The 22,841-nt window shown below is 44.0% G+C and overlaps 2 protein-coding genes across 5 annotated transcripts in view; both read left to right on the top strand.

Moving 5' to 3' along the window:
- Window positions 1-5,629: 5,629 nt before the first annotated feature.
- Window positions 5,630-12,613, top strand: LOC121575307 (adaptin ear-binding coat-associated protein 2). Its single transcript, XM_041888303.2, has 8 exons — window positions 5,630-5,804; window positions 9,517-9,617; window positions 9,759-9,863; window positions 10,016-10,097; window positions 10,208-10,316; window positions 10,428-10,569; window positions 10,686-10,770; window positions 11,414-12,613. The coding sequence occupies exons 1-8, from the start codon at window positions 5,647-5,649 to the stop codon at window positions 11,451-11,453; spliced, it is 822 nt and encodes a 273-aa protein (XP_041744237.1). The 5' UTR covers window positions 5,630-5,646; the 3' UTR covers window positions 11,454-12,613.
- A 177-nt stretch (window positions 12,614-12,790) lies between these two features.
- Window positions 12,791-22,841, top strand: part of LOC121575306 (rootletin-like) — a 32,682-nt gene continuing 22,631 nt past the window's right edge. For 2 of the 4 annotated variants that reach the window (XM_041888302.2, XM_045222873.1), the window contains exons 1-11: window positions 17,547-17,890; window positions 18,459-18,585; window positions 19,174-19,319; window positions 20,538-20,729; window positions 21,114-21,197; window positions 21,322-21,422; window positions 21,518-21,683; window positions 21,798-21,904; window positions 22,009-22,236; window positions 22,471-22,561; window positions 22,668-22,754. In XM_041888302.2, coding sequence (XP_041744236.2) covers window positions 17,837-17,890; window positions 18,459-18,585; window positions 19,174-19,319; window positions 20,538-20,729; window positions 21,114-21,197; window positions 21,322-21,422; window positions 21,518-21,683; window positions 21,798-21,904; window positions 22,009-22,236; window positions 22,471-22,561; window positions 22,668-22,754 — 1,383 coding nt within the window. In that variant the 5' untranslated portion in view covers window positions 17,547-17,836. Of the gene's footprint in view, window positions 12,936-13,303; window positions 13,447-17,546; window positions 17,891-18,458; window positions 18,586-19,173; window positions 19,320-20,537; window positions 20,730-21,113; window positions 21,198-21,321; window positions 21,423-21,517; window positions 21,684-21,797; window positions 21,905-22,008; window positions 22,237-22,470; window positions 22,562-22,667; window positions 22,755-22,841 lie in introns of those variants that run through there. The other 2 variants (XM_045222876.1, XM_045222874.1) reach the window with 2 other exon arrangements.

The raw sequence follows: 22,841 nt of genomic DNA, 5'->3' as shown, positions 1-22,841 counted from the left end.
GAATATCTCATTATGCCCACTAGGTAAAATAGTAAACCTTGAAAGAGTAAACAAAATTAAACTTGATTGCAAACAAAATATCATTATATACTGCTTGTTTGTTAGTTTTTTGCTATTATGAAAGTACTATAGCAGTTTAATTAATTATTATTATTAAAATACTGTTTATTGTTCAATTTGTTTTACTGTGAGACCTCTCATCTGTTTGCAGAAAAGAGCCCTGATGGAGTTCATGGCTTTGCAGGCCCAGAACAAGGTTTCTTCTCATGTCACCATAGAGTACATGAAGCATTGCCTTACCTCACAGGCGAGAGGAGCCTCCATTGAGAGGTGAGTCTCTATAGCATTTCATAATCCTGTTGCATTGAAACATTGTGATAATAGGCTTGTCCAGGAGGGGGCTTAGGTGGAGTTGGTTTTAAAATATTCTCTGATGTCTCAGTGAAAAACCTTATTTTGGAGTCTCTCTTGCACACAGTGTTGGGAGGTGAACACTCACCTGAAGCTTCATAAGATGGAGATGGAGCTGATACAGCATGAGATGTTTGTAGTTTGCACTGCATCGCATGGCGACAGCACATCCTCTCAGTCACTGCATGGCCTTGAAGGGTCACTTTGTTCCTCCCTTTCCTCTCAACCTGTGAGTCTGTCACTTCACATGATAAAAGTGTTTATTAGCTAGTAATTTATGCACATTAGTTCCTTTGTTCCTTGTTAGTAAGCCTCTGTAGTGTTCATAGTCTCTAAACTTGTTGCCTTTATTTTCTGTCTTGCTGTAGCATAAACGCTGCAAGTGGAGAGCAGACTGTGGCTCAAAAGGAACCTACTGGGTTTGTGACCAGAATCATGCTCCAAAGGGCCATTGAGGACATCAGTAGTGATTTGATCTACCTTCCAGCCTCACGTCTACAGAGTGCATCTGAGGTAGTGGTGGAAATCGTGACCAGTCTGATTCTCAGCATTGGAGCCAACCCTGTAAATGGAGACTCCTCTGAGGAGAGGGATCTACCAACATGGCACTGGTCGACCTGATAATGTGGGTGGTGATCTCCGCGCTGCAAGACCTTTCTGGTAGCCTGCAGATCACAGATGCGTTCAATGATATGAAGCAGCTACAGATCATCTTCTCCAGGCCTGTGGGCGTCAGGATTATGCGCTCCATACTTGATGACCTGCTGAGTGTGGCTGGTGGCCCCACTGCCCTGAGAAAAGCCCTGACTTCTGGAGATAGTGAGGTTTTCAGGACTGTCATGACAGCTGTCACTCTAAGTGTATGTCAGCTTGTCACATGTAACTGTGTGACTGGACCCTCCTCCTGCGTAAACTTCTGCTTTATCCAGAACTATGAGTCATACCTTGACAGTAAGTCCCCTCTTCTTCATGGAGAATTTCTTGTGATCGGTTCTACAACCATGCACAGCATTGTGACCAAACTGCTAGGCCAAAAATACTCTGATGCCCCAAGTGAGGATGCCACACTCGTCCTGAAGGACTGGCCCTTTCTGGATGATCTGGAGAACCACCTGAGAGTCACCTTGGAATGTATGTGGCCAGTGAAGAAACAGAGGCCAATTTCTACTTGAAACCAGCAGAGGTGAAAGAGATTGTAGCCTCAGTGTATGACCAACTGGCGCAGAGCTCAGACTGGCCCAGTGCCAAGATGATCCTGCAGTACAATGTCTCCTCTAAGAGCCAAATGGTGTCCAGATACATTGCCTGCCTGATTGTGAGAGCCATGAAGCACCTTCCCAGTGGTTACTCTGGAAGATACCCTGTGAGACATGGTGACTGTGGCGAGCACTGCAGAGTAGAAAAGCACAAAGCTGTGAACTACTGGACCCAAATGTCCACTGGAACTGTTCCAAATGCCCTCTTTATACACATCATTGACACATTTGTGTATAACGTCTTTGCAATTGACCCTGCCATGACAGTGAATGGTGAAGATGTGACGAAGCACTTCTGCTTGGCAGATCAGCTTTGGGTTGTTATCCAATTCAAGTTCGCCAAAGCTCCAAAGAGCATGGCTCTCCTGCGAGCATTGAAAAACTGACCAGATTATGAAGAGATCATATGCCAGGTTAACTCTGAGCTGGCAGATAATCTCTACTCTGCATATGTTGCAGCATTCCTTGCAAACCAACTTTCTATTGATGCCTTCATCGAAGACAAGGAACTGTGTTTTGATGTCTCCAGAATGGTTGTGGAAAAGTTGATAGATCACTGGACTCCATCAGTGTTGTTCTCGGATCCCATTGTTGGATCAGAGTTCATCAGCGAAAGAGTAAGCTCTCTCTATGAATACAATTACAGTTTGTTTGTCACACAAATGCAGTGAGCTACAACTGTAGTGTAATTTGTCTGTTTACAGCGTGGAGGAGCAGACATTTCTGCCTCATCATGTACACTTTGGAGATCATTGACACAGGAGGACCTCTCAAGTGAGTAAACAAATCAATTGTACACCCTCTCGAAAGAGTATTGTAGATTTGGTGGTGAATACTAAAAATACTTCTTCCTATCTTTTAGGTTACCGTAAATTGACCAAGAAGGGAGGGTTCCTCCACCGTGTTTGGAGGGCAGTGAAGCGAATCACCTGTGGCTGCTGTAGACTTGCTGGAGCTAGACCAAGCCTGGACTAATATACACTGTCTTCATACAGTCATGTGCAAGCCCTGCCTTTTTCAAAATGCCTAAGTCGGTTATTTCTTCACTAAAAACATGATTGTAATGATATGAATACATTGTTTATTCATTAGACCTACTCGTCTCTGTCATTATTTTCAGCTGTCATGTTTTGATGTGAAACTTTGATTTGATACGTATTGGCACAGTGTATAGTAGACCTATGCTGCTGTCAAATAAAGCAACATTTCATGCAAACAACAGATAGCTAAGTGTGTGATGACTATTTTCATTAGTTCTAAAAGCATCACTACAAACTACACAGCATGATAGAGGATCATCAACATCATGGTCATAGGGACCATAAAAAGTGTTGGGGTCTTAGTGGAGACGATTGAGGAGGCGGCTAATTGCCGGTGTGGCCATGAAGTGGAAAAATGAGAAAAGTGGAACATATTATAAATAAATATGGAATGGGGGAATGCACAAGCCTTCTGGAAGATCTGATGAAGGAGAAGATGGCGGACAGGAAAAAAAGGAGAAAAGTGGAATATGTTTTGAATGAATATGTAGTGGTGGATCACACAGAACTTGGAAGAGCTTCAGAAGGAAATTGAAAGTGACGAGAATGAGAATGAATTAACTGCGGTGGCAGGTGCAGTGAAGACTGCCGAATTTGAGCCTTGTCCTGATGATGACAAAGATGATTCTGGTCCAGTTGGAGTGCAATTTTAGGAGAGAATGGATCTTTGTCTTCTGGCAGATCCATAGGTGGTGTCAAGTTGGGTGGAGAAGAGGTTGGGAAATGTTGGGTCGGTGAATGTGACTCGAAGAGGAATCGTGTAAATTTTTTGCATTTCTGCCGTCCAGAGGGAGCGGGCGCTCCACACCACACGACTGGGGACAAGAACTGTGACTTGCTTTCCTCCCCGGAGCAGGGCAGCGTTGAAAGGAGTGATAACTGGAGAGGCGTTAAGTGTTGAGGAGGACTAACTGAAGTTGAAGATTCCCGGTGTCTGTGACCCCCGCCGTTTGGTGCAACGCAGATCCAGTGAAGAGTGTGGTGAAAAACAGAAAACACTGTCTGTACTTCTGAGTTTTGATGCAGTCTTTACCAGATGAAGTCAAGTTAGGATGTGTCAATTATCCCATGAGAGCTTTTGTTCCGAATTCCATTATGGTATTTTAGGTGTCAAGCTTATGCTCATGTGGCAGCAGTGTGTAGGAGGGCGATTCATAGATGTGAGAAGTGTGCAGGAGGACATAAGACAAAGGAATGTGTAGTGTCGGTGGAAAAAGTTATGTGTAAACTGTAGGGGTACCCATGGTGCTGGAGATCAGAGGTGGGTGAGGTTACCAGGATCAGAGTAGTGCAGAATGCTGAGGCAGTGAAGTAGTAGAGGAAGATGGGTCCAGGGAGTAGGATCCTAAGAGGATCCCTGTGAGTAGGCTGAGGCCAATACAGAGTGATAGGAATAACATTGGCTTCATTAAGGTTGTTATTTGGCATTCACAGCCATGGTTGTCAATTGAACTTCAGGAATGGAACATAAATCACAGAGGATAGATGTTGTGGTGGCAGCTGCAGAGAAACACTTGGGTGTACAAGATTTTGCTGCAGAAGAATGACAATATTTACATTTTTGTCATTTAGCAGATGCTCTTATCCAGAGCGCCTGCATACATTTTTCATATTGGCCCCCCATGGGAATTGAACCCACAACCCTGGCGTTGCAAGCGCCATGCTCTACCAACTCAAAGCTTCAAGTTCCTTGGTGTCCACATCACCAACGAACTATCATGGTCCAAACACACCAAGACAGTCGTGAAGAGGGCACGACAAAGCCTATTCCCCCTCAGGAGACTAAAAAGATTTGGCATGGGTCCTCAGATCCTCAAAAAATTCTACAGCTGCACCATCGAGAGCATCCTGACTGGTTGCATCACCGCCTGGTATGGCAACTGCTTGGCCTCTGACCGCAAGGCACTACAGAGGGTAGTGCGTACGGCCCAGTACATCACTGGGGCAAAGCTCCCTGCCATCCAAGACCTCTATACCAGGCGGTGTCAGAGGAAGGCCCTCAAAATTGTCAAAGACTCCAGCCACCCTAGTCATAGACTGTTCTCTCTGCTACCGCACGGCAAGCGGTACCGAGTGCCAAGTCTAGGTCCAAAAGACTTCTCAACAGCTTCTACCCCCAAGCCATAAGACTCCTGAACAGCTAATCATGGCTACCCGGACTATTTGCACTGCCCCCCACCCCATCCTTTTTACGCTGCTGCTACTCTGTTAAGTATTTATGCATAGTCACTTTAACTCTACCCACATGTACATATTACCTCAACTACCTCAACTAGCCGGTGCCCCCGCACATTGACTATGCAACGGTACCCCCCTGTATATATAGCCTCCCTACTGTCACTTTATTTTACTGTATATATAGCCTCCCTACTGTCACTTTATTTTACTGTATATATAGCCTCCCTACTGTCACTTTATTTCACTTCTGCTCTTTTTTTCTCAACACTTTTTTGTTGTTGTTTTATTCTTACTTTTTTGTTTAAAATAAATGCACTGTTGGTTAAGGGCTGTAAGTAAGCATTTCACTGTAATGTCTGCACCTGTTGTATTCGGCGCATGTGACCAATAAAATTTGATTTGATTTGATTTGATTTGACTCAGCTACAGGAGGCCTGTAGCAATATATTTTGAACTATAGTGTCCCATCCTCCCAGGCTGCTGGCCTGGCGTAGGATCAGATAGGGCCAAAGTAGTGGAATAGTGGTGAGGTTTTAATGGGTGCAGGGTTAGTTGGTAGGGCAATTTTTTCACACAGTGTAATGAATTCATCCTACGGAAAAGTAGGCTGATGTACAGCCAATACAATAGGTGGCGGCATGCATCTATAACATTTGTTTGCGGACCGCCATAATACCAAAGAAGAAAAAGAAAGTGACTGTAGTAATCATCCTCTCCAAGAGAGGCGCTCTTGAGCTGTAACGTTACAGTGCAGTGCGTTCATGCTCCCTCGCCCCCCCATAGCAGTTAGAAGTTTGGAAGTTTTTCTACTTGCCAAAATGGCACTGGCAGACGACAGTGGTTACGAGTCAGTGATATGTGTAAAGCCAGAGGTTCATGTGTACAAGATCCCACCCCGTGCCACTAACCGTGGATATCGGTGAGTTTTTTTACGGACCCCACTTTGTTGATGAACTTTCTTCTAACTACTCGTGTTATTAGCTAGTTTGCTAACGCGTTAGCAAATCAACCTGAAGTGGAAACTGGAGATGATCCAGGAAGACAAGGTTGTTGCTAGCTAACGTTAGCTTGAAATTATTCAATTATTGAATGCATAAAATGGCGAGTAGATTAATATTATTTCTGGGATAAAGTTTTTTATTAATTTGTTAGCTACCTAGGCAGCTAGTTAACTTTCAATATATGCTATATGAGGTGGCACCGTTGTTTGGCTAGCTATCTAGCAGCTAACTTGCTAGTTTCTAAATTTACATTTAAATTTACATCATTTAGCAGACGCTCTTATCCAGAGCGACTTACAAATTGGTGCATTCACCTTATAGCCAGTGGGATAACCACTTTACTTTTTTTTTTGGTGGGGGGGGGGAGGGGTAGAAGGATTACTTTATCCTATCCCAGGTATTCCTTAAAGAGGTGGGGTTTCAAATGTCTCCGGAAGGTGGTGAGTGACTCCGCTGTCCTGGCGTCGTGAGGGAGCTTGTTCCACCATTGGGGTGCCAGAGAAGCGAACAGTTTTGACTGGGCTGAGCGGGAACTGTGCTTCCGCATAGGTAGGGGAGCCAGCAGGCCAGAGGTGGATGAACGCAATGCCCTCGTTTGGGTGTAGGGACTGATCAGAGCCTGAAGGTACGGAGGTGCCGTTCCCCTCACAGCTCTGTAGGCAAGCACCATGGTCTTGTAGCAGATGCGAGCTTCAACTGGAAGCCAGTGGAGTGTGCGGAGGAGCAGGGTGACGTGAGAGAACTTGGGAAGGTTGAACACCAGACGGGCTGCGGCATTCTGGATGAGTTGTAGGGGTTTAATGGCACAGGCAGGGAGCCCAGCCAACAGCGAGTTGCAGTAATCCAGACGGGAGATGACAAGTGCCTGGATTAGGACCTGTGCCGCTTCCTGTGTAAGGCAGGGTCGTACTCTCCGAATGTTGTAGAGCATGAACCTACAGGATCGGGTCACCGCCTTGATGTTAGCGGAGAACGACAGGGTGTTGTCCAGGGTCACGCCAAGGCTCTTCGCACTCTGGGAGGAGGACAACGGAGTTGTCAACCGTGATGGCGAGATCATGGAACGGGCAGTCCTTCCCGGGAGGAAGAGCAGCTCTGTCTTGCCAAGGTTCAGCTTGAGGTGGTGATCCGTCATCCATACTGATATGTCTGCCAGACATGCAGAGATGCGATTCGCCACCTGGTTATCAGAAGGGGGAAAGGAGAAGATTAGTTGTGTGTCGTCTGCGTAGCAATGATAGGAGAGGCCATGTGAGGATATGACAGAGCCAAGTGACTTGGTGTATAGCGAGAATAGGAGAGGGCTTAGAACTGAGCCCTGGGGGACACCAGTGGTGAGAGCACGTGGTGCGGAGACAGCTTCTCGCCACGCCACTTGGTAGGAGCGACCGGTCAGGTAGGACGCAATCCAAGAGTGAGCCGCGCCGGAGATGCCCAGCTCGGAGAGGGTGTAGCCAGGGTGTAGGTTGTAGCCAAATAATGCTAGCCAGGTCAGCTAAATTACTAACTAGTGAACTAGCTATAATCCTGTAGGCTAGCTAGTAGTTAGACTGAGATGGTTGAAATAAGCACGACTGCTTTATTTTCAAGCTGTGTACAATGCTAAATAAATCGGGACTCCCTAAAACATGCCACTTAGGTACAAGTAACTTTTCGTAGCAGGTTAGGAAAGCTTTTTCGCTAACCCAAACCCTTAATAGAGAACCCATAAAACCTAGCGGTCAAACAGGGAAATGGTTCCAATCGTTTTTACACCATTAGTTTTTCCCATTTTCCCCATAAAATAAGGGCTGTGTTTTGTATAGGCTCACCATGGCGTGACGTTTTGATAACTATGTAAATCTCTCTAAGACAAGGTGATTTATCAATATATTTGCATGTATTTACCCCCCCCCAAAAAAATTTTTTTTTATAAAGTGTGGCTATCATAAAGAACTACAAATGCCATGATGATCTGGACAAGACTGCCAAATCAAGGCAAATAAAATAATCTCTGGATTACATTTTAGTCATTTAGCAGACGCTCTTATCCAGAGCGACTTACAGTTAGTGAATACATATTTTTTTATACTGGCCCCCAGTGGGAATCGAACCCACAACCCTGGCGTTGCAAACGCCATGCTCTATCAACTGAGCTACATCCCTGCCGGCCATTCCCTCCCCTACCCTGGACAACGCTGGGCCAATTGTGCGCCGCCCATGAGTCTCCCGGTCGCGGCCGGCTGCGACAGAGCCTGGATTCGAACCAGGATCTCTAGTGGCACAGTTAGCACTGCGATGCAGTGCCTTAGACCACTGCGCCACTCAGGAGTCAATGTTAGCTAAATGTAGTAATTAATAAATTGTCTAAATGTCTTTAAATGGAAAATTCTGTGAAATGTATTGTGCAAGTTTTAAATTGACACAATACCTGTTAGCAAAGGTGTCAACTAGAGATGATGTGCAGGAGCTTGCAGGGATTTGTAGTGTTAGTTAGTTAGCTAGTTAGCATTTTCGAATCTGAGAGTAAATAGAGTTAAATATATTGATAAAAGTCACCTTTTCCGAGAGAGATTTACATGGTTATTAAAACGTCACACCAGGGTAAGCCTACACGAAACACAGCCCTTATTTTAAGTGTTTCTAAAATCCCCTATGGGAAAAACGATTGGAACCATTTCCTTGTTTGTCCGCTAGATTTTATGGGTATTATGACACCTCCACTGTGGGGCTCTTTGTCAATACCTGGGATGGCACACTTGCTTTATATCTGAAACATTTGGGGCTTTACTGTTGGGACAATTAATGAAAACAGTTGGGTAAAACGCTCACACATTGAAATTAATAAAAGTGTCTGTGTACTCTCTAAAGAATATAGATCTAGCTATAATTGTATTACATATTTTACATAAGAACCAGAATCGCTTTTCACTAGAAACACTTTCCCACCTTCCTCTGTAATGTTACATAACTGTACCACTAGTACCAACCATGACTGACTGGCTGCATGTTTGAGCCACCGTAGAATGTCCTGTGCTCCCTGCTAACATTTCCTGTCGAATGATTTGACAGAGCAGATTTGTTTGAGGTTCCTTTAAAACATGCCACTTCGATACAGCTAAGGCTTTTTCATATCAGGTTAGGATCATTAACGTAGCAGGTTATGTTAATTAGGTTAAAGAGTTGCCTTATTTCCCAGGGCAAATGACCTCAGCGGTTGTGCAAGTTCAGCCTGCTCTGTGGTTGCTCCATTGGGCAGGTGATTTTTTTTCTTTCTCCTGATAACCAATATACGAAGAATTCCAGTAGGCTGGTCTTTTTGGTTCCTCCTCTGTGTGTGGGTGAAAAAAAAGCTACTTAACATTTTCGTCCAAGTGATCAGAATCTTTGGGAAACCAAAAACGTATCCTGATTTGCCGGATGGGTGTGTGCTTTTCAGACCATAATGTCAATCCCTGCATCCCATGCTCTTTAGAAAGAGCAAGCTACTGATGTTCTTTATGTAGCTTAAGACTCCCATTCTGATGCATGGTTTGAGATTGCAATGATTATTGCATTACACAGTTTGACTATGGGTTTTAGTAAGCCCAAAAGCCCTGGAACATAGTGGAGTCATGACATGCAGGAATGGTGCTTCTCTTTCTTTTCCAGAGCTGCTGACTGGAAGCTGGATGAGCCAGCATGGACTGGCAGGATGAAAATCATCTCCATAGGAAAGCTTGTCTATATCAAGCTAGAGGACAAAAACTCAGGTAAGGTAACTACTAGCTGTCAGACTGTCATGGCTACATCTGTCAATACTGCTGTTGCGCTCATGTCTGTCACCTTGTCTGCTTCCAATATATATACCATGATTTCCAGCTTTGAGTCTAACTGAATTCTGTATTTCTTAGGAGAGTTGTTTGCCCAAGCCCCAGTGGAGCAGTATCCTGGATGTGTGGTGGAGGCAGTCACAGATTCCAGCAGATACTTTGTGGTGCGGATAGAGGACGGCAATGGTAAGATGCCATCACAATCAGGAAGACACTAGCAGAAATGCGTCACCATGCAAACTGATATGCTGAAAATATCCATTGTGGTATCAAAGGTTAATTGCAATACAGTATTCTAGCTTGTACATCTGTCTTCTCATGCACTTCTGTTTATAAAGGACGACATGCATTTATCGGCCTGGGATTTGCTGATCGTGGGGACTCCTTTGACTTCAATGTGGCTCTTCAAGACCACTTCAAGTGAGTCAACCTCTCATGTCTATCCTCTCTTTGGTTTGGGCATCAATGTCCATTTTCACATTGGAACATTAAATACAATCGAACAAATCTATCTGCCCCTTTTTCTACAGGTGGGTAAAACAGGAAGGTGAGCTGGCGAAAGAGGAAGCGTCTCAGAGCACAGCACCCAAACTGGACCTAGGCTTTAAAGACGGCCAGACTATCAAGATCAGCATTGGGGTGAGCATTGGAGGTTACAGCAATAGATGGGAGAATGAGGAGAAACAAAATGTGATGAAGAAAAGGTGATACAGACATGCTAAGAAGGGATGGACTTTTTATTTGTCTTAGAACATAAAGAAGAAGGATCCAGGTGCCAAGTCTAAGCCTATGGGTAGTGGCCTTCTCCTTCCTCCACCAATGGCTAAGGGTGCAGTCCTTGTATCCCCTCCTGGAGGCCAGCAATCACCTCCACCTACACAGTCTAACACAGGTAACCTCATTGGGCTATAGAGCTCAATGACCCAATGTTCTATTACCACTGCCCAAGCAAATGTTAACATGGATAACCTGCCTGCATTCTAAATCGACTCTTTGTTTTTACCCCAGCCTCTCTTTTAGATTTCGGCAGCCCGGTCCCTGCCGCCCAGCCCACTGCAGACCTGTGGGGAGACTTCACAGCAGCTGGCGCCAGGTCAGTCTTAGAAGAGCTAATGGTTTAGACCAGAGATTGGCAACTTTGATGGGGTTGGGGGCCACAAAACAATCATAATTCATCATGAGGGGCTGCAGTTGCTCGCGGTTCTGCGTACCTACACAGCTAATTTCCTGCAATTCTACACATTTTGCCATAGGGTGGAGGGAAATGTTTGCATATATCTGAGTGAGACTGCCTAACAAAATAAATGGGGGCCCCCAGAAGATAATTTGACTATGATAACAAGTTTAGATAGCAATCAAAACATTTTTTGCTGACATGGGCTAATTGACTATCAGTGACTAGAGAAAAATTGCTGATGCACAACCAAATGTCGAAATTGCACCTTGTGTATTCTACTATTCGAACTCGCAACAGTAAGTTGAGACCCCGACTGAGGAAGTTGGCAGGCCTTCTGCATGGTGTTGTGGCAAGGGAAACTGACTAGAGATCACAGGGTTACTAGCTCAAATCCCTGATGAGTTTAACTCTCTCATCCCCTTGAGTGAAGCTTTTAAACAGTTTGATGATGGGGGGGGGGGGGGCTATATCAACATCTTTTGTCATCCATCCATGTTGTTGACCTTCTCACATTTGTCATTATCCTCATCATCTTCTTTGCATCTCCCCCTCTCCACAGCTCCAGTCAAGACACTGCTAAAGGATGGGTGCAGTTTTAGCTGTGAGATGGACCACACATCCACACACCCCTACACACACACACACACACACACTCAGGCTCCTTACATTCCCTGGACAGAATGATTGTGAGAAATGAAATGAGAGGTGGGGGAGCTCTGTCAACTGACAGGTTGCTTGACGCAAATGATGCTCTACATTACATACACATTGTTTGCGTACCCAGATGTATAGATTCAAACTGTCACAAGTCAGTGATTGACCAGCACATCCTTTTTAGATACAAAGACTATATTACTATTTTTAGATACTTTAACTATGCAGTCAGAAGTGACCCTTGAATTTGTCATTGATCAAGTATTGATACCTCTTTTGCTGTCACTCTGACCAGGTGAAAATTATGTGCATTCCATGTTAATGACACTTTGAGGTGGAGGTCCACTCATCATCTCTATATGTCCATCCCTTTCAATTTCTCTCCATTTTACACAAATCTGGATGTCAACAACTCTGTCAACCTTTCCACTCTTAACCGTCATCTCTGACCCTTCACCTTACACTACTCCTCACTCCTGCCCAGCACCGTTCATCATCTCGTTGAATCATCCAACATGATTAGGTGTAAAGTTTAGTATTTGTATGCATTATTTTACGTTGCTGAAGAGGGTGAATATATCTTTTTTTTATGTTCAAGTATAACTTTTGTCCCTCTTATTTGAGAGAATATGAAGGATAGGTGTGTATGTCTGTCTTTTCACAAGGTTGGGAGTTGAGTCTGCTTCAGTGTTGCTCTCCAACCTCCTTCAAACTGGTCTCTTGGCTTAAGAGAAAGTATAGTATCTGTTCATATCAGTCTGATATTTTGGGCCTTCAGTATAGCAGCCAGATCAAACCAATGTCTAGTTTGGATTTTGGTTAATATGAGGAGGTAGGTTGGAGAAAGGCAACATTGATCGTTTTTTAAAAATGTGTTTACATAGCATATCATAAATCTTTAGCTACCTTTCCTGTTCTTTTTTGTTGAGTGGCCTTTTTCATCCCATACTTTACCCTAGTAGTGCCTTTCAGCGAATGGACAGTTATTGATGTTTTGGCTTTAATTTGCGACAAATATATGCTCAAAGTGCCTTTTACGCAAATCAAAATCACCTGTATAAAATGTAAAGCAACACTTTATTGTAAATAAACCATTTGTTGTTCATTTGTTCCTTTTCTGTTTGCATTGGCAAGGAAACAGTGGTAAGGCAAGGAAACAGTGGTAAGCTTGTTTAACAGGTAGTTAGTTTGACTTTAGACTTAGGTCTGTCTCCCTGGTTCGGTTTCCATGACTCTGATGTTTGTTTGGTGAAGTATGACTGACACAAGCCTCTCCGCAAACGTTTTGGTTCAGTGCACAAGAGAAGGAACTATGTGAGTGTATGTCATTTGACACCAGAATTCAGGACTATATTTTTTTATTAAGGTGTTAAGACTGCTTGGACTAAAACTGTCACTGTGGTAACTTTGGAGAAGAAGGTGCCAGGGTGAGTAGAGCTGATATTTTTTTATCTAGTGTAGTTTTATTTACTGTTATGATATTACAATATTTAGCCCACAACTTTTTGATATTTAGTTTAAATTGACCATATTACACGTATTTACAGTATTACATTTAGATATCGTTGGTAGCCTAATAACACTTCAGGGTGGATTGAAGGCTACATGTGTCGCATACAACTGAGTACTTTGCTATAAAACTTTGGGATATCTCTCTTGATCTTTGCTTAGCCCTTGAAGACATTGACCATGATTTACAGGACTTAATAGACAGACTTTCACGCTTATGGTACAGTACAGTGCCTATCTCGGGTATGAAGTCCCTCCCCGGAAAGGGTTTGGAGGGGAGCTGGAAGCAAATCGGCGTCAGCAGCATGTTGCTGCAAGTTGACTGACTAGTCTAGTAAAACATTTAAAATCCGCAACGGTTGTCCAATTATCCTGCTCTCGAATACGAATGGGGTTGACAACTATGGTTTCAATTCTTATTCATTCAAGGTAAGGTAATGGCACTCGTGTGAATGGGCTGTGATTTTGGAAAGGATGTGGTGAATGTCATTCGCAGCGTATAGGCTACTTTCTGTTTATTACGGAAAACGAAAGGAAATACTGTATCAATTTTCACTGGGTGTCCGCGTTTAATTGGGGCCATGGTCATTAAATGATATCTTAATTCAGAGAAGCATATTAAGTCGGCATCTTGGCCTCCATAAAGACAGGCAGATGCAACCATATCGGTGATGGGATTTTAATGCACGACATGAGTGGCAGTGTCGTGCACGCGGGGACATCACATTTGTCATGGAAAGGGTGTGTTTTGCTCTGTTTTGGCAATACATGTATTCTGCAACAATGTTGCTGGTGAACAATTAATAGGCGGATTTTGCGAATGCAATGATTGTGACATCAGTAGGCTGACGTTCCTCTGGATGACCTAACTTATCGCTTTGCAACATTGTTTCCAAGTGTTTGAAACATTGATTGGGCGTGTCAGTGGTGGGGGTCTGTCACTGTGGCCATTGTTGTGGTTGGTTGGTCACAGAAGTCTGGGTTTCATCAAATCAAAAGTGTATTGGTAGCAAAAACAAATGTACAGGTGCAGCGAAATGCTTGTGTTTTCTAGCTCCAACAGTGCAGTAATATCTACCAATACACACATAATCCATGAAGAAATATTAACGTCATAGTCAACGTAGCTACTAGAACTAACGCATAAGTAAACCCGCTACAATCATGCAGTACAGTGTACAGTCAGCAGCAAGCAGTTTAGCAATTACACCGGCGGGCGCCAGTGGCAATAAATTAATAAAACCAAAGGCTTAACTTGCCTTGGAAGAGTTCGGTGTTGGATAGCCATAGCCAGCTAGCTAACATAGCATCCCACTCTGTGACAAAACTGCACATTTTAGAGTGGCCTTTTATTGTCCCCAGCACAAGGTGCACCTGTTTAATGATCATGCTGTTTAATCAGCTTCTTGATATGCCACACCTGTCAGGTGGATGGATTATCTTGGCAAAAGAGAAATGCTCACTAACAGGGATGTAAACAAATTTGTGCTAAAAATTTGAGAGAAATTAGCTTTTTGTATGTATGGAACATTTCTGTGACCAACACTTTACATGTTGCCTTTATATTTTTGTTCAGGGATATAATGCTGTGTATAGACAGTATATTAATACAAAAGGTGTGTACAGCAGTAGTTATATAGGATGAGCCGCCACAACAATACTATATATATATATATATATATATATATTCTAAAGTGGGTAAAACAGTATGTTAACATTATTAAAGTGACCAGTGTTCAATGACTATGTACATAGGGCAGCAGACTCTAAGGTGCAGGGTAGTGACAGTGTCTAAGGTTCAGGGCTGGGTACCGGGCGGGTCGGCTAGTGATGACTGTTTAGCAGTCAGATGGTCTGTAAATAGAAGCTGTTTAACAAGTCTCTCGGTCCCATCTTTGATGCACCTGAACTGTCTCTGACTTCTAGATAGTAGCGGGGTAAACAGGCCATGGCTCGGGTGGCTGAGATCCTTGATGATTCCTGTGACACTGGGTGCTGTAGATGTCCTGGAGGGCAGGCAGTTTGCTCCCGGTGATGTGTTGGGCTGACCACACCACCTTCTGGAGAGCCCTGCGGTTGCGAATGGTTCAGTTGCCGTACCAGGCAGTGATACAGCCCGACAAAATGCTCTCTGGGGCATCTGTAGAAGTTTGTGAGGGACTTAGGGGTCAAGCAGAATTTCTTCAGCTTCCTGAGGTTGAAGAAGCTCTGTTGTGCCTTGTTCGCCGGTGTGGAGGGACAATTTTCAGGTCCTCAGTGATGTGCACACCAAGTAACTTGAAGCTTTTGAAAATACACCCAAACCATAGCCTATAACAATGTAATATCCCCCCAAAAACTACATTAATTTATATATTCACAATAATAATAGTTAGTATTAGTTGTTTATAATACTGCCTGACCACAATTTATTTATCCTTATAGTAGAACAGCTTACATTTGTAGAATGCAAGGACTACTCTGGCTGGCTCTAGTTTGGATACCACTGTACAGTATTACATAGACATTTCAGGGGTTACAGCAGAGAGTTTGGCTATAACTGACAAATTAATTCATCCTTATAGCCTACGGGTAACCTATACATGCTTTACCAGCGGACAGAAAACGGACCCACACCCAGATTCATTACCCAGGTTAAACCTGTCTGAGCTATAAGAGGCTAGGCTAACTTGCTTATTATTACAGTACTGGTAATTGCATGGTAATAGGATCACTTAGGGCCAGGAGTTTTTACTCTGCGTGACCTGACCAGGAAAAATGGTGGGCCCTTTGTTGTAGGCCTTAAGATATGCTTGATGATTAACCTAATATTATGTTTCCAAGATAACTTATTCGCAAAGATTTAAATGCTGATCTTGCATGCTCAAAAAAGTATCAATTACCCTTGCTTCCATACAATGCAGCATTGCCGGGAAACCACAAGAGGGCCCTTAACCCAAAACAAACCCCAAAAACTGAATGTTGGCCTGTAATATTGTGTAATATTTAACATTGACCAAATATACTGTAGTTATGTTGCAGAATAAAATGGCTCAACATTTTATGCACATCTTTCAAAATGAGAACATGCTGAAGGTTGTGGGGGTGTGGTTAAGGCTGAGCTTTGTGAATAGAGGGGTCTGTTATTGACATTCTGAGTCCCTCTCTTTTGTAGGCATGCCTGTTACCATGGTAATTCAAGCATTGAAGTGGTGTGGCAGGCACAGTGATCAAGCTGGGCCCCCAGATACTGAAAAGGGGAACACATTTGTTCTGCTTTTCATTCCTTGTTGATCATGTGTTGTGTGTTTTAATATATTGTAACATTATAAACAGTGACCGACATGTAGTTACTGTCACCAAATGTCCCATTTACAGAGGGGTGTAGGGATCATGGATGCCCCTTTTAAAGTGGCCCCCCTCATCATTATTCATACTGTGTAACCTAACAACCCTTCCTTGGCAAATTATATTGTATTTTTACAGAAGAAACTACTGTATATCACTGATAGGCCTGATGAATGGACACACAGACAGACTTCTTAAAGGTCAAATGCAGCCGTTTTTATCTCAATATCAAATCATTTCTGTGTAACAATTGCGTACCTTACTGTGATTGTTTTAAATTAAAATGGTCAGAAAGACAAAAAATAGCTTCTTAGCAAAGAGACATTTCTCAGGCAATAATTTTGCTAGGACTGTCTGGGGGTGGTCTGTGGGGAGGGGAAAACTGAAAACTACACTGAACAAAAATATAAATGCAACATGTAAAGTGTTGGTCCCATGTTTCATGAGCTGAAAAAAAAAAAAAATTAATAAAGCCCTTTTATGGTGAAAAACTCATTCTGATTGGCTGGGCCTGGCTGCCAAGTGGATGGGCCTATGCCCTCCCAGGCCCACCCATGGCTGCACCCCTGCCCAGTCATGTGAAATCCATAGAGTAGGGCCTAATGAATTTATTTCAATTGACTGATTTCCTTATATGAACTGTATCTCAGTAAAATCTTTGAAATTGTTGCATGTTGCGTTTATATTTTTGTACAGTATAGCTGTTATTGGCAGAGAGGTCTCTTTCTTATTGATCTATTAACTAATTCACTGCCTGCTGACGTCACCAGGCAGGCCGAAACTCCATCCCACCAAAACTTTTCAAACAGCTCTTGCACTAAAAGGGCATTATAATTAATTTCACAGTATTATTCCAACCTCATAGTTTGGAAATATATCACGTTTTTGTCTGCACTGGGCCTTGAAAAACCTGTACAGAGCACATCCTGCAGGCACTGTGAAATTTGTGGCCAACAAATTTCCTCAAAATTTAGTTGATAACCACCATTTGCAGCTGATTTTTTATCCAATCATAATTTATTTTGTTTGTTTTTTTGCAATTGAGTGTACCTCTCTTATGAAGGACAGGGCTATCTAATTAAAGTGCATGGGTGGCCAGGCAAAGAACGCAAAGGGAAAACGCTCCTCCGGGAGGGAGGGGGGATTTAAAGTCTGCTAATCCCCTTGTCCTCAATCTCTCTCCGACAGTCCTGGAGAGAAAGACGGAGCAGGACGGTCAACTGTGGGACGTGGGAGAAATCCTGAGATTCCAGCAAACTACCACAACTTTCTATACTGTCTGTAAAGCATTCATATGCTTTTATTTTTATAGTTGCTAGTGTGTCGTTAATTTAGATACGGATTTACTCGCGTGCATCCGTTAATTGCGATCTAAATCGAACGGTTAATCCTATTTGAAAACGCCACCATCGCACGGGACTGGAGCGACAAAAAATTATTTTTCTGGCCTGAAGATATTGCTGTCTCTTGGATCAAAATCTAATCTTCCTCAATGACCGACCCAGAGAATTCCAACACGGATTCCAAATTGGAATCTGTCATACAGGTGATGTCATGTCATGGCCAGTGCATGATTGCACTTTTATTTATCGTTATTTTTTAGGGTGTATTGGTATTCTTCCTGAATATAATTGATTTACAGAAATATCAATAGGCCACCCAATATGTTATAATTATGTAGGCTAGTTGTAATTACAATAGACTTCTTCACTGGGGATGCTGATGGTTTAACACTTCGACAGAGATGCCACACATTCTGCTCTATGTTGTGTGCTGAAAGTGTGTGTATTTGCACTCTGCAGAGTATGAGGTCAATGTTCTATTCTGAACACAGCTCTGTGGTAGACAGGAGTGACTGCTGAGACACCACCTGTCCTCATGGCACTGTGCACTGCAGGGCCCTGAGCTTTAGTCTGTCTCTGAGGACATGAACTATCACAAATAAGATAGAGATTGCAGAAAGGGTAATCAAATGGACATTTGACACAGCCTCACACAATTCAAGCAGGTGGCTGCAACAGCTGTTATCCCATCTTCAATGTACATGCTCTCTCGCTGTCTCTCCCCCTAACTCTCCTTTCTCCAATATAAATGCTTCTGTGTCTCCCTAACAGAGGCTGGAGGAGAGTGTGTTGTCTGAAGAGAAGAGGCTGACAGTCCGTGGCACCTCCCCTGAAGACCCTCCTACGTGTTTACCTGCACGGGTCCGAGAGATCGTCACCAAGAACCTCAACGAGAGCCGTGAGTGGGTTAGCCATAAGACTGCTGAACAGTTAATCAAATGGCTACCCTGACTATTTGCATTGACCCCCTTTTTATTTGCACTGACTCTCTTGCACTGGCTCTATGCACACTCACTGGACTCTACCCACACACTCAAACATACTATACAGTCACAATTCAACACACACACACACATAGACACAGTTTCACACTCTTCACATATGCTGCTGCTACACTGTTTATTATCTATACTGATTGCCTAGTCACTTTACCCCTACTGACATGTACATATTACCTCAGTTACCTCAACTACTTTGTACCTCTGCACATTGACTCGGTACCGGTCCTCCTTGTATATAGTCTCGTTATTGTTATTTTATTGTGTTACTATTTCCAATGCTCGTAAGTAAGCATTTCATGGTACACCTGTTGTATTCGGCGCATGTGACAAATACGATTTGATTTGAGTGGCCAACCACCTGATTACTCTAAAAAATCACAGATGTATTCAAAGTAGTGTCCTGAGTATTGAACGAAGCGCTGTGCTCTTCATTAACACGAGTGGTTGTCTGTGCCTCTCTCTTTCACCTCCCCACCCCACCCCAGCACCAGGAGCCATGTCCTCAGTGATGTCAGTCCAGGAGGAGAACCGGGTGCTGCAGGTAGAGCTGGGAAGGCTGGAGGATCTTCTGGCCCATAGCAGGGCAGACCGAGATGAGCTGGCCATCAAATACAGTGCCATCAGCGAGAGGGTAAGAGACAGAGAAGAGAAGGAAGGAAAAAGAGATTGATCATGAGATGAGTGGAGGGAGAGATACATAAGACGGGGAACAGTAAGTCAAAGATAAAATGAGATTATTTAGGAAAAGATAACAGGATTGGATGTGAAGCACATAAGTAAATGGAGGTTGAGAGAGGGAGAATGAATGCATTTGTTGGCGATTAGTTAGTGAGTTCTCTTCTTAATTATTCATTTGGGCTGGTTGTAGTACTACACTAACCTGGCTGCTAGAGGCAAATATGTGGTGGGTTTAAACGCTTGACCCACAAAGGGGCATTCCGTACGGGCATTTGACAGACACATATAAGAAATATCAATGTACCCCTATCTCAATTCTCCTTTTACTATTTTCTTTGTCTGCTCTGAAGAATTTTCTCAGTCTCCTTGGTTACGGGACTGGAATGAAGTGAAGTGGCATGTTGCTATGGCGTTCGTCCCCCATGGTGATTGTAAACAGAGGCTTCAGTGGGGAGGAGAGGGCAGATCAGGCCAGAGTGGGGGGCTCAGTAGTATGGTGTTAGAATTTAGCCTTACTAAATGTGGCTGTACATGCAAGATTGTCAGCTCTAAAACAAACAGGAAATATCTCCTATGTTACCTTTAATCAGTGTTCTTCAAATGGTGATTTAGATAACATGCAGTTAAAATGACTCTTCTGACAAATGAGACTAATGTAAATGTACTGCTAAAATCCAACATCCAGGCTACTATAACATGAATCCACATGTCAGTGGTTTATGGCTAAATGTAGAATACAGAAAGGCTTATCTATATAGACACAGTTATTGGGACCTACAGAGGTTCCTATGGAGACAGGTTTGTGTTTACTGCTAGACTGAACTGTGGTGTTCTCCATGGAGAGCCCCTGAACATTCATTACAATGCTCTCCTCAATCACAGAGCCCTCTGAGAAACCATTTTGGTCAGATAGCGGTAGGTAAATGCAAATGGAACCACCTTGCACGATGCAATAATTATGCATTTATAACACAGATAATTATGGTAAAACATTTCAGCATATCTTATTTTATTTCATTTATTTTCTATAGCATACCTGGCAAACCTGAAGAAAGACAGTCAGCAACAGTGGTTACATATCAGTCTGAGTTCTAGTACTCTGAAGCGTAAGGCAGCGACTCCCCCTGTGCATCATCAACCCCCCACCCTCTATGTGTTTTCATCCACATAGCTAGAGCAGGCGCTCCGCCTGGAGACAGGTGACGGGGAGCGGGATTCACCAGAGTCTCGCAGCCTGGCTCAGCAGAACATGGACCTGCGCCGGCGTCTGGACGAGGAACAGGCAGCCTACAAGCGTAAACTCACAGCCTACCAGGAGGGCCAGCAGAGACAGGCTCAGCTGGTGCAGAAACTGCAGGCCAAGGTATCACACTATGATGCGTCTGTTTACATTCACCTCCCATTTATTTGGAGGGTAAAGGGTGTTTTACTAGTTCATTTGTATGCCCGTAATTGTCTGTCAACCCCCTCTCAGTTGTCAACAGGTATTTTTTTAACTTTATTTTTATTGAAGAACACACACATGAACAGAAAGCAGGTAATGGCATTGTTTTTTTATGGTTGTAATATGGGATGTAAGTTCATGAACCGCATAGATGTCTTCCTGTATGACATCACTGCCTTACTGACTCTCCTACTAAGAATAAAACAATTTGATGGTGACAAATGGGAACCTGATGCTGATTAGCTAATCTATATTATGTCACCAGTCAGAGAGCAGATCAGCTCACTGTGTCCTCCCCTCCAGGTCCTGCAGTACAAGAAGAGGTGTGGAGATCTAGAACAGACTCTAGTGGAGAAGTCCTCGGAGCTGGAGCAGCACAGACTGAGTGTTCGTACTGCGCTACGCCACTATGGAGACATTCTGAAAGAACTAACCATGCAATTTAGTAACAGCATTGAGTTAATCTACAATTCACATCTGATGCATAGCTGTCATTCTTATTTCCCTTTAGGGTCGTTGTGATCTGTCCAGCAACAGTCACCATCGAGATGAGGAGGATCCATGCGGCGACCTGGAAAATGCTCTCATCCGGTTAGAGGAGGAGCAGCAAAGGTTAGTGATTGGAATCTGCCTGGGCCAATCAGCAATGAAACTAATGACATACAGAATTCAATGCAATTGATGCAATGCCGTCTTATGCTCCACAGGAGCAGCAGTCTGTCTGCAGTGAACGCCATGCTGAGAGAGCAGTTGGAGCAGGCAGGACTGGCTAATGAGGCACTCAGCCAGGACATACGCAGACTCACTGCTGATTGGTCCAAATCCAGGGAGGAGCTGGAGCAGAGGGAGTCTGATTGGAGGAGGGAGGAGGAGGTGGGTATTAGAAATTAGAGTTTTTGTGGATGGCTGTTTTCATTTTTCATATTAGAAACACTTCTCTTATTTTCTGTCACGTGACATTGACATTTCACAATTTCTCTCTCTTAGTCTTTCCACAGTTATTTCAGCAGTGAGCACAGTCGTCTGCTATCCGTATGGCGACAGGTGGTTGGCTTCCGTAGACAGGTCTGTGAGCTGAAGAGCGCCACAGAGAGGTCCGAACAACTAACTGCATAACACACTGCATAAATGCACTCCATTATATAGTTGCATGTTTGTGTATTTGAAATCTTTCATATTTCCCCTTTCCCCCTGCCAGGGACCTGTCAGACATGCGTAACGAGCTGGCCCGGGCCTCCCACTCTGTCCAGTCGTCCTGCTCTGGCCTGTCCTCCACACTGCGCAGCCGGGAGGGAGGGGCGGCCCTGGCTCTGGAGCGGGAGGCGGCGCTGCGGGGGCAGCTGGAGATGCAGCTCAGAGAACGGGTGGCCGAGATGATGAGCCTGCAGACCAGGACGGACGCTGAAAGGGCTGAGCTCAACGCCAGGTCAGAGAGAGAACTGAACACTGCTCCGTCACTATCTGCATCCCAAATGGCACCCTACATAGTATAATACTTTTGAGCAGAGCCCTGTGGGATTCAGACACTGTCTGTCTTTCTGTGTCTTTGTGTTTGGTAAGTGGCAGCCTGATCTGCCTAGTGGCGGTAGACAAATCAGGAGTGTAACGTGCATCTTAGAGATTCAATGGTATACTAAGTGGTCTGTGTGTTTATGGGCAGGCTGTCAGATGCAGTGCGAGAGGTGGAGAGGCTGAAGGGCCAGAGTGAGGAGAGAGACAGAGACATGGCCTCACTGACCAGGAGACTGGAGGTGAGAGACTGGCCTGTGTGAACCCAGCAGAGATACTTCCTGTAGCCATTAGCCATCCTTAGCCTTCATACCCCTCCCTTCTCATTATGGTTCTATCCTCCTACAGGAGCAGAGTGGCAACGATGAGACAGACATGCAGGTGATGAGGGCTCATACTGAAACACTGCTGGACACACTGAGAGACATTGCCCAGGTACAGCCGTCTCACGCACGCACACACACACACAAACACACACACACAGCAAACTTTTACCAAAACTCTTTATTGAATCCTCTTCCC

The sequence above is a fragment of the Coregonus clupeaformis genome, chromosome 10 (genome assembly GCF_020615455.1).
Source record: "Coregonus clupeaformis isolate EN_2021a chromosome 10, ASM2061545v1, whole genome shotgun sequence".
NCBI lineage: Eukaryota > Metazoa > Chordata > Actinopteri > Salmoniformes > Salmonidae > Coregonus > Coregonus clupeaformis.
The sequence above is the reverse complement of the archived record's forward strand: the minus strand, read 5'-3'. Positions and strand labels throughout refer to the sequence as shown.